Source organism: Rhopalosiphum maidis, chromosome 1 (assembly GCF_003676215.2).
Source record: "Rhopalosiphum maidis isolate BTI-1 chromosome 1, ASM367621v3, whole genome shotgun sequence".
Lineage (NCBI taxonomy): Eukaryota > Metazoa > Arthropoda > Insecta > Hemiptera > Aphididae > Rhopalosiphum > Rhopalosiphum maidis.
This window is the reverse complement of record NC_040877.1, coordinates 6,261,795-6,273,544: the sequence shown is the minus strand read 5'-3', so window position 1 is coordinate 6,273,544 and position 11,750 is coordinate 6,261,795. Positions and strand designations below refer to the sequence as shown.

The 11,750-nt window shown below is 29.8% G+C and overlaps 1 protein-coding gene across 3 annotated transcripts in view; it reads left to right on the top strand.

The window, feature by feature from the left end:
* The first annotated feature begins 1,228 nt into the window (after positions 1-1,228).
* The window catches only part of LOC113549097, a 31,071-nt gene continuing 20,549 nt past the window's right edge, over positions 1,229-11,750 (top strand). For 2 of the 3 annotated variants that reach the window (XM_026950255.1, XM_026950254.1), the window contains exons 1-3: positions 1,229-1,324; positions 11,305-11,456; positions 11,545-11,730. In XM_026950255.1, the coding sequence (XP_026806056.1) occupies positions 1,312-1,324; positions 11,305-11,456; positions 11,545-11,730 (351 nt within the window). In that variant the 5' untranslated portion in view covers positions 1,229-1,311. Of the gene's footprint in view, positions 1,325-11,304; positions 11,457-11,544; positions 11,731-11,750 lie in introns of those variants that run through there. The other variant, XM_026950256.1, reaches the window with a different exon arrangement.

Below are 11,750 nucleotides of genomic sequence, written 5' to 3'. Positions count from 1 at the left end.
AAAATATCTGGAATAAAATCTGTAAAAATCCTTAAAAATATAAATTTACCCCATTAACCAGTGTAATAAATTAATTTTTCTTACGAGTTCGTATAGCTGTAAATCGAACCAGCGTATAGTTTGAATCCAATAGTGCCTAATGAAGTTACACATTATAAGTGGCAATTACTGTATTATATACCTATTATTATGATTATTACTGTGCATAATATTCATGATAATATTGTAACGCGTATAATGTCATATATAGATGCTCATTTAAATGTCGAGTGGTGGGTACGCGCTTGGTCCACGCCCACTAGACTCGTTTCACCGCCCCGTATCGATCACGACGAAAAGGGTTAACGCGGTTATTTTTGCACTGTTTTTACACGGACCAATAGAATTAAATTTTTGTTTTAGTATAGTATTAGCGCACCCCAATAATAATGGCAGTGCTCGTTATTTTCAACGGTAAATTCATAATAATATAAACCGATTGTGCTCACCTTTTACTTTTTAGTTTTAGTTTCAGGTATGAAAATATATGTTTTTATCTAATTCGATTTCATCAACATTTAACGACTACCATTACATCATACGTTATTAAAATAATCTAAACTCAAAAATGTCAATACAGATCAATTCGTTACTGACAGACTAATTAATAAGCTCCCTGCAAAAATTGACTGACTAAGGCAAATTAATTTGTTCATAAACTATTATCTATTTTGCTATGCCCCGCGAAAACCGTGTATCGTGAAGACATGCTGTAAATTGTTCGAAGTTTTTAGTCTTATCGAACGTATGTGCTCATATTATCTCGTGTGATGCGTATAATAATAATATTATATCGTGCGCCATTAAAAAGCCGGCCGGAATATCTGGTACCGCGTAGTCTACGGGCGCCGACGACGACGCGTATTTCGTGGTCGTCACACGTCATTACTGTTTTTTATCACGTCGTAACGATATCATTATCGCGCGCTCGTGCTTGTGTGTCTGTGTGACGGGTGTCGTAGTATAATAGCATTGTTGTAATCGCGTATACGTAATAATAATAATCGTCATAGGTATCGTTGTAATATTATTATTTTAATGTGCGACGATGTGCGGTAGTGGTGCACCGCATTACGGTCGGTGCGTCGGGGGCCGCGGGGGTACGCAGCGGTGTCGTAGGGGGGAAGGCGGCGGCGGCGGCGACACGCCGTGTGTTTGCGCGCTGCCGACGGTGCGCAGTGTGTTCTTTTTATTTACTAGTGCCGGACACGATGGGCTGCAGACAGCGCGGTCGATGCACCGACTCGCCGCACACGATCCGACGACGACGACATGGTGTTCAAAGGTGAGACGATCGCATAACTTTTACTTAAACATTATAATATTTTAACATCGTGTAATGTATTATTATAGTATAGTGATGGGTAAACCCGGTGGCGTGCCGAAAACGGATTTTTTTTCAGGCAATCGCCTCAAGCCTAAGACAGGCGAGTGGGTGATAAAATGTTAAAAGTTCAAAAAATGCAAAAAATATATCGTACAATGTATATACATATATCAATTTTTTTTACATTTGCCATACCAAAAAATGATATTTTTGGGTAAGCGGGTCCTTAATTTTTTGTGTTACCCCGAGTTTAAAAATTGTTCAGCACGCTACTGGTAGTACTTTACATTATTTTTGTATTTATGTAAAAAAACGAACACTCAGCTTTAATTGTTTATTGAACTATTTCTACGTCCTAGTCGAACTTATGAATTATGGAATCCCTAAATGATTATTATGTTTTCCTCTTTATAATCGTGAAGATGAAAAGTACATAATATACGACATACGTACCAAAAACATAAAATTATAAGTATTGCAAGGTCCGAGAATAATCATGATCGTATGGTTGTAAATCTGAATTTCTTGTAATATAATTTATTTTAAGGTAGGTCACCTGTACTATCCAAAAATAATTGCGTCAAATCAAATAAATACATAAATTTCCTATTTACCTGTCTTTGCTAGTATGTACGTTAAATAGTATTTATTTTAATTAACTGCACATTATCTTCGTATAATGACATAATTATTATGGTAATATAAGCGTAAAATCTAGTTTCGAGGGATTCTTCGCTGTTTTAGGTCCATCGAGCAGGTGAATAATTTTCCGATTAACACTTAAATAATACTACAGAAAAAACATCATATTATGTATTTGTGTTATATTTCTACAAAAAATAGTGTATTAATATATTTTAGGGGTGACCAACGTAAAAATATTATTACACGTGACTCGCGTACGACCAATAATAATATTTTGAAAAATATCAATTTTACATCATTCTGGATTTTTGTAAAACAAGACAAGTATAGATAGGTACTATTTATAATAAAAACATCTTAAAAAAATATAACAATTTGAATATTTTCCATTCATTATTAGAATGCATTTGCGAAACTGTATTTTTATTAATCATCCCGGCTGTGTATACAGTTATGCCAATCTACGGTTGGTAGGTCATGTGATGAGTAGATAATGGCTATCAACATGTCGTTTTCACTCAAGGATCGTCCCGAAGTCTCCCGGAGAGATGTAATCGTATCGGCTATCGATAAAGATCATCCTCATCGTAATATATCGTTTTATTTCAATCGCCAGCTTTTCTGATGCTGTCTAATAGTGGAGGAACAACGTGGAAGGTAAATTTATTGATATACCTATTGTTCGGGCCCTGTTTGGCATTCAAAAATATCTTGAAAAAAACCGCTTAAAGCATGGACCGGTTGAGTATGAATGATACTTACAACACTTAAGGAATAATAGGAATAAAAAAAAAAAACGATTTAAGTAGAAACTAAAATGTTACAAATATATATATTTAAATCTTAAATGTACCATTTGTTAATTTTTGGGTGTACAATAATATAAATTTTAATGAGCTGGAAAAATCCTGCAAACTGGTTTCACTGATTAATCATCCCAACTACTTATAATAAATTCTTATAATTATTAATATTTAGAGACTCTCGTCTACCAAAAGTATAATCTTTTAAGGATTTTATCATTAGTGATAGACGATGCCATACACTATCAATATGCGTAACCCATTCTTAAAAACCATAATTCTACTAAATAATTTATTATTATTGTACTAATATGATTTTAATAAATTTAATTAGAAGTACCTATATTATATACCCGGACTCGACCGCCTCACTACAGTGATATACTGTGTACCTACGTAAAATAAAAATTATTTCAAACCGTTTATTATTATTAAAACGAGTTATATACATCGAGGTCAGGTCGAAAACACCCCGAAGCTATATATTTGGGTGTAATTCTCTTTTTCTTTTTTATTTTATTTATTTTACACTATATATCGTTCCGCTCAGCCTCTTCTGCCGATTTATGTCTGGTGTTTGAAGTCTGAACACAATCAGCTATCAGATCGGCGTTTGAGGCTTGAACGTTGTCTTTTATGTATATATGTGTATGCATACAAACGCACACGACACACGCATACCTATTATATATCATTACGGTTTATGTAATAATCGTCGAGATTAGACATTTGTTGTCGACCGCTGCTGCATGCTGCTTAGTGCGGTGAACCCTCGACTCTGGATTGGGGATAATCGGACGCACATACCTAATCGTGAATGTAGTCGTGACGAAACAGAAAAAACACGCCGCTGTAGAACGGAATTATATTATAAATAGTATAATCTTGCGATTTTCTTTATTACGATTGCTAGTACAGTTAGGTTCCTCGCGGAATCAAAACCACAAAATGTACAATATCGCTGTGACAAAAGTAACGTACCTAATAATTATTGTTTTACGTAATGTTTCTATATATCGCTGTCGTCGTGTAAAAAATGATCAAGTGAAACATTTTTTTTTATTTTAAATTTGTTTAACTTCACAAAGTCCAAATTGATAGAAGTTATAAATTGCAACGTTTAGTATCGCGAAAAATTTAATTACGAAATAATTCGGAAATGCGACCTACAAAATACGTGTATGTACAATATTATTATTATTGTCGACGACGGTCAAAGAAATGCAACATAATATATAGGTAAGCAGTACTAAAATAATTATATTGTATTAACAATATTTTATGTGCATAGTAGCTTTTTTCGAAAATTAGTGCTCGCGCTTGATCATGCACGCGCAATATTGCAGTGTGGTAAGACGATTTATACCTATGCATGCAAAAATTATCTGCGACCGATATAATATACTATGTTATATAGATGTGTTTATTTGTATTAAACTTTTCACCAACGCATACTATGAACAGCCGAACAGGCATCATAAATCCAGGACTATATTGCAAATATGTCATATTGTTATGACATTATGAGATATAGACCAATTTGCGGACGGTGCAGCTAAATATAATTTTAAATATTATAATCGTAATGTATTGCAAAATCATTTCGACTGGTCTTGAATAAAGTGCAAACGTATTTTATTTGTGTACTCCGTTTCGTTATGATACACGCGATATATTATTGTGCATAAAATTGTATATCATATTATTATCGATATATACGATCGGCGCACATTGGTAGCATAATAATATCATGCATAAAATATATTATTATTATTAATGAACGCCATTAGTGCCACGGCCACCGGTTGTATCCGTTGCCCGCCGACGTTATTCATCTTCGCGCGAGACGAGTAAATCGTTTTACTCGTCTTGTTTAAATTAATTGTCAATTTGATGTTTGAAATCGTTTAAATAAACTTTTATAATATTTTACATGCAATAACCGCGCGTGCACTATATTTAGAGTGTTTATATTTTTGCCAAATGTTAGTGTAGTTTAACGTTTTTATCGCAACAGACAACTGTTTCATCATAAATCATTCACACTTTGCGTTTGAGATTTCCGTCGGTATTTAGTACATAATATATATATTATGTTGTATATTGATATATTTTATTACATATGCCACTTAAACGTGTTTAAATTTAAACGTTAAACAACAAAAGTTCTATGTGTGTAGTCTTAAATTTATCACAATTATTTTTACATCTACATTATAGTTTAGCATCGCGAACTTATAATTTTTTTGTTACTTTTTTAACTGGCACATTCTCAATTAATTGTTACCAAAAGGTTGCACAGTGTTTTAAACGTATTATATTATACAAATTAAAATTCTGTCTCTTTTTATAAAAATCTACTTTGATCAAGTAATTATTATCAGTATCATATTTAAAAATATTTTATTACAATACTAATATTATTGGCAACAACCTATATTATTATAATTTACTTAACGGTAGATTTTTTTACAGTGAATATCGATTACCGAATCTTACGCTATAATATACGAATTTAATATAAATGATTAATCATTGTACAACTTAGATTACGTGTGTTGTGTTTATTATATTTTCGCAATATACACCTTGTTTATTCTTTACGAAATAAATAAAAAATAATTTAACCTATGACTAAAAATAATTACGATAAATATCGAAACATTATTCTTCAATTATTACTAAACCTTCACTATATATAGTTTATTTATTAACATAAGTTTATTAAGTTATAATAAATAATAAACGTTTTATGTACTAACATTTTTATTGTTTTATAAAATTTAAATTTATAATTTTTAGTAGTTGATGGTGTCAGGTGAGCTGTTCATAAAAAATGTCGTATTAAAAATCAGATATTCAAATACATTATCTATGAAAACTTTTTTAAGAGTAAAAAATATAAGATATATATTTTCCTTTAATTATTTTTCCTTTTGATTTAATTGCTAGGTAATTTTGTTCTTCACGGCTGTTCATCGATATTAATGCTTTTTTAAATTTGAATGTCTTTAAAACTGCATTTGAGCTGGATAATATTTATTTTTTATGGAGAGGTTAGAGGTGAATAATACCATCTTCAACATTAAAAATGTAGACACTAGACGCCCATAATATTATTAATTACTAATTCAAACAATATTATTTATTATTTTTAATTTATTATAATTGAGTGATTGATATAGATTACAAAAAACTTTTAGATAGGTACAAGTACTCGAGATATACATTCAGGTTTCAATCTTATATCAGTATTCAGTTATAATGTACCTAAGTACTTATATTTGTGTATTAAGTGGATATATTAACATTTCTCAAAATAATGCGTAAAAAGAATTTTGTAAAAACATCGGAGTATATTATATTATGCTATTTTTATTCAATTTCTATTCATGTGGTATTTAAGTAAGGAAATTTAACAAATAATGAATTTTATAATAATAAATTTACATTTTTATACTTTTAAATTTTTAATGTATATAATTAAATACTATATTATTATGTATTTATTTTTTTATATTATTTTTATAGATTTTCAAGTAATTATTTTATTTTTTTGCAACCTACAGACACATGATAATTCCAATTTTTATAGTCTTATTAATTAAAACTATATTTAATAACTAAAATAATCTTAGCACAACGTGTATAACCTTTTAAACATTTTCTTTGAATGAAAAGAAATTATGGAGTATATTTTAGAAGTCAAGTTGTATCTTAGATACAATTCTACATACTTTCTTAATTTAAAATTTAAACAGTTTAACTATTTTGAACTTTGATTAATAATGTTTAATTTATGTAAAACATTAAAAACAAAAAAATAAATAATAATAGTATGGTATGAAAGTAATTCTAAATCCTATGACAGATTACTGCGCCGGTTAATTAAAAGGAGAATGTTGTTTCTCATGTTAAGAAAATATCTTAATGAATCAACCACATTATACAAGTAATATCCCTTTTGAATAAATTAGAAAAATGTATAGGCACTTACTTGCTTAATAAACTAAAGATATTTGTACATTGACTATCGACAAACATAATACTGTTCCCTACATTTTACACACGTTTATATGGTTAGGTATAAACTTAGATTTTTTTTATAAAAACTTACACTTATTTTGCAATTAAACATGTAATTGCATTTTTAAATTAAAATATTAAAATTTAAGTACTATAAAAATTAATTCACCGTGTTTTACATAAAACGAATGTGTGATCCATATGCTTTTATATGTTTAACGTCAGAACGTGTGTATAAAACAACGTCACGTGTAATAAAAGTATGTTTTCAATGTATTGATGTAAAAAATAAGTATCTCTTCTCAATGTGATGTATCATAATAGTGGCGATTCTTTGACATAAGCACAATAGTAAACACTTAAATGTAAAAAAAAAAAAACGTTTTTGATAATACATTTTTTTTTGTTAATTTTTAGTCATTACTATTTGACATTTTTTTTAAATAGTTTCATATTTTAGTAGTTTTATTATCATAATTATTAAGTTTTGTAAACTATAGAATTTTTAATATTTATTTCAAAACAAAAAATGTTTATAATTTTTTCTTCTTTTTTATTGAATATAAATGTAATTTTGAACGAGTAATAATTAATTAATCATAATTTTGCATGATCGGAGTAGTAATAAATAGTTTTAGTAGTAAATAAATTACCCTGTATATTATAAATCCGAAATCGTTACCCTATACTTGGTCCTAAAATCTGGATAGTCTTTAACCAATCTAAAACGGCATTAGTTCTTTAACTTGAAAATACTTAAATACGCTTTCTATAGATTAAATTCATTATACAATATTATTAGTTATTATGTATACATAATGATTCGTGTATCCAATTGTTAGACAAATAAATCCGTCAAAAAAATTAAGACGGGTACAACAATGTAATAATATATTGGTGTTGTTGCCATTGGCTTTGGAGAGGTGAGCTAAAACCACTTAAAAGATATTTCAGAAAAATTAAGAATATTATTTACCTATGAAAATGTAATTAGTTACAACAATAGTTATTGAGAAGTAATTCATAGCGAATAATAATTATATATATCGTATATAATATTATGAAATTAACATTGTCTAAAATATATTTCTAATGATATTACTATGTTTACCATAGTATTAATGTAGTTATATAGAGAACTATAGATATCACGCAATGTATTCATAAAATAATATTATATTAAACTTTATTTTAGAAAAAGGAGTTAAAAATTTTTAAATGCACTTCCATGACACATCAGATTGATTAACACCCACACCCCCTCCAGCTTCTTCTAAACTTGAAATTTAAATGTGCTTACGAGTTACGGGTACCGCGTAGTGTATAAAATACAAAACTGTTATTGAGTAACTATAATATAATAATATTATATAATATTGTACACATTATTACTATGATGGTTTGCGTTTTATTGTAATATATCGTGACTTGACGGGTGTGCAATAAACCTTGATTTTGTAACACTAATTTATACAGATTTAATATATATAAATATTAAATAGTGTAATATTATAAGGTACCTCTATTCACCAAAACGTATTCGGTTTTGATCTGACCCAAGGAGGCTGTCTCAAAAACAAAACAATATGGACACATATTGTAGTTTTGTATATAGTTGATATAATTACTACTATAATATATATTATATTATTATTATTGTCAAAACGGGTCGTGACTCGAGGGTCGCGGCGGGTGTCCCTATACCTATTAAAGTGTAGTTAATATTATTGTACCTACACAGTTGATGGCAGGCCGAAATAATTAATTGGATGTATAGTACCGGAAAATATAGCGTCGTCCGACGATCTCGCGCCGCGGCGGGAAGGCGATTGGTCATTATTCATCGGTCGAGGGCGCGCGCGTCACACGTCCGCATTGCACGCGTTATTCTATAAATTATTACAATCGCACGAGTTTAGTGTTTACTAAAAATTTATTACAATCTATACGGATCCTCGTGCGGGAGTATCGATCGTATTCGCGTTTCGACGGAAAACGGTAAAAACGAACGAAAAACGTTAAGGTGGATATATATTACCACGGATTGTCTTACTATTGGAGAAAAAGAGTGGCTCGCAGAACATGCATGCAGGTATATAAAAATAAATTTTAACCGCATATTCGTTTATCCGTGCTTGCAATTGGTTACACGTAAGAAAAAAAAGTCACTTATTATATTATCCAATGCAGATGAATTGCGCATCACTACAGTGTTATTTCTCCCCGGGCAACGCTAAGTAATACAGCTATTGTAATAAAAATAAAAAAATAATTTATCGCCTACAGTTTTAACTATAATAGTTATTGTTGTATTATCTTCGCAACCGATACCGTAATATCACTTATAAGTTATAAATTATAATTATTATCACGTGGGTCCGGTCGATGTATTTTTTCGCATAAGCCGTCGTGTTTCGCCGTCTCCTCAGCATCACACGTGTTCGTCCGTCTGGCTTATCTAGTCAATTCAATCGACGACACTGTCGGTCACAAGACTCGGGTGACTCGTGTGTGTGCGTTTCACGTTTTCGTGTCTCACGTGATATATTATTGTAATAATACGTATATAATATATGCACTACGATCGTCGGCTTCTTTTAATTTATTTTTTCTTAAAATATATCCTTTTGAAAGTATAATTCATAGACTTTTTATTATTTTTATTACTGTTATTATCATCATTATCATCATCATATTATGGTAATGTCATGGCGTTGAATTAACGATTTAAAATCAGTAAGCTACCGAACGAGTGGCAACATTATTATTAGGAAACTAAAAAATAAAAATCAATAATTACTATTACAATGTATATAAATTTGAAAACCCTGTATATTTTAACAGTAGCTATTGGCTTATATAGTGTATGGAAATGTGGTGGCATAAGAGTGTAAGATGCATATCCAAAGTATTGATTTATTTAGTAATAGCCAATAGGTAAATGTTATATGTAGACTTTATGAAAATAAATTTAAAATAATTACCATATATATTATATATATATATATATATATATATATATATAAAGGTAGGTACTTCGTACGGAATCAAATTACATCGCAGACCAAATAATAACAACAATAATATAGTTTTAATATTATTGTAACAATAATAATACGATTCGACCGGTCTCCATTAACACGTTTGTCCGCGTGCATAAATTCATGTACAATATTCTTCCATATTATATTTTTTAGTACTTAATACTTATAATATGTCTGCTTGTCGTGTCATAATTGTGTCGTAGATTCAGCATGGGTATACCTGTACGTATTCAAAATATGACATAGAACACGACATGTTATAATATATGACCTTAAAGTGACATCCTCGAGTAAACATTATTACCTACATATCTCACGATAACATAACAACATCATATCGAGGGCGTAAGTTTATCGGACGACCGCATAATTGGAATCGCTGACGGTCCTGCACCACGTTTCTGACTTTTAGTGGCGACAGTGTGTGCGTCCGACGTTTTTTTATAAAATGGTCAAACCTATAATGCCCTCATTTTTTGGTTTTATTTTTTTTTTTCTAAATATCATACAATATTACATTGTTATTGCTTTTTACGGTTTCGTTTTAGATCGTAAACTCGCCTATATCGTCTCCGGTTTAATGTCCCTACAGTACTATGTATAATGTATATACATTATGCTATATGCATGATGGCATTACGCGTGTACTGTGGGTGTATATTATATAATATTATGCTTAACGGTTACGCTCGAGTGTAGACAAATCAACACCTAAATAAACGCACAGACATATACTAACATAAGCACTAATAATAAATATACATATATTATGTGTGTGTGTGTGTGTGTGTATGTGTGTATTTTAATCATAATTACGTTATTTTCAAAAGTCATAGTCAAGAATGCAGATTTCATAATAAAAAAAAATAATGTTTTTATCGTACAATTTTTTTTTTATTCAATTATTACAACTAAGTAATATAAACCTATTATTCCAGGAAAAATTTAATTAAAACACGTTTTTGTTAATGAAATCCACGTGAAATTGTAATTTATAAAGTTAAAATATAATCTTTAAAGTCAGATTTCAAACTCTACATGACCATGTACTTACCTATGTGTATAAATTACATTTCATATACAAAATAATATAAAATTTAAAGAAATGTGTTCAAAAATAGCTATGTAATTTAAACTGCATTGTTTATATACGTCATACGTGAGATATTTAAAGTTAAAATGTAATCTATTTATTATCTTGAAAAAATGTTGTATAATTAAAAATACCTTGATTATTATTAATTAATAATATTCGAGTTTAACTATAATGATTCAATGACTTGGTTCATTGAACGCTTTGCATCAAATATTTTTGATACGTGGGTCTATATGAATGGTATACAACTTTCTAATTTTTAATTTTTAACAGTTACACCAAATTCGTCATGAAAAGTAATTAAAAATTTTATTTGTATTCCAGCCAGTCGTAAAACAGGTCGAAAACTTAAAACTAGAGTATCACTATTGCTATTGGTCTGTTTAGCAATGCCAGCGGCTGCAAAAGAAAACGATTTAGACCTCACTACCGTTCCTATTACCTCATTAACCATAAGACACTGTGGTAATATTCTAGTGAGTATCGATTCTTAATATTTTTGTTATTTTTGAGTACTTCCTCCCTCATTCCGTGTATACTGTCTAACACTTGTATTTTGTTTAGATAGCTGCGAACGCAAAAAACAACGAAATATACATGTCTACAAAATTCCGTAATCCTACCGAAGAATCGATAAACTTAAATAGAAACAATGACATCAAAATACTGAAAAGAGTGCGGACGCAGCTAAAAGTAGCTAGAAACCATTTTCGAAATAACCGAGAAGTAATTGCTCGGCTGTATTCGGATGTAAGTATATTACAGCCATT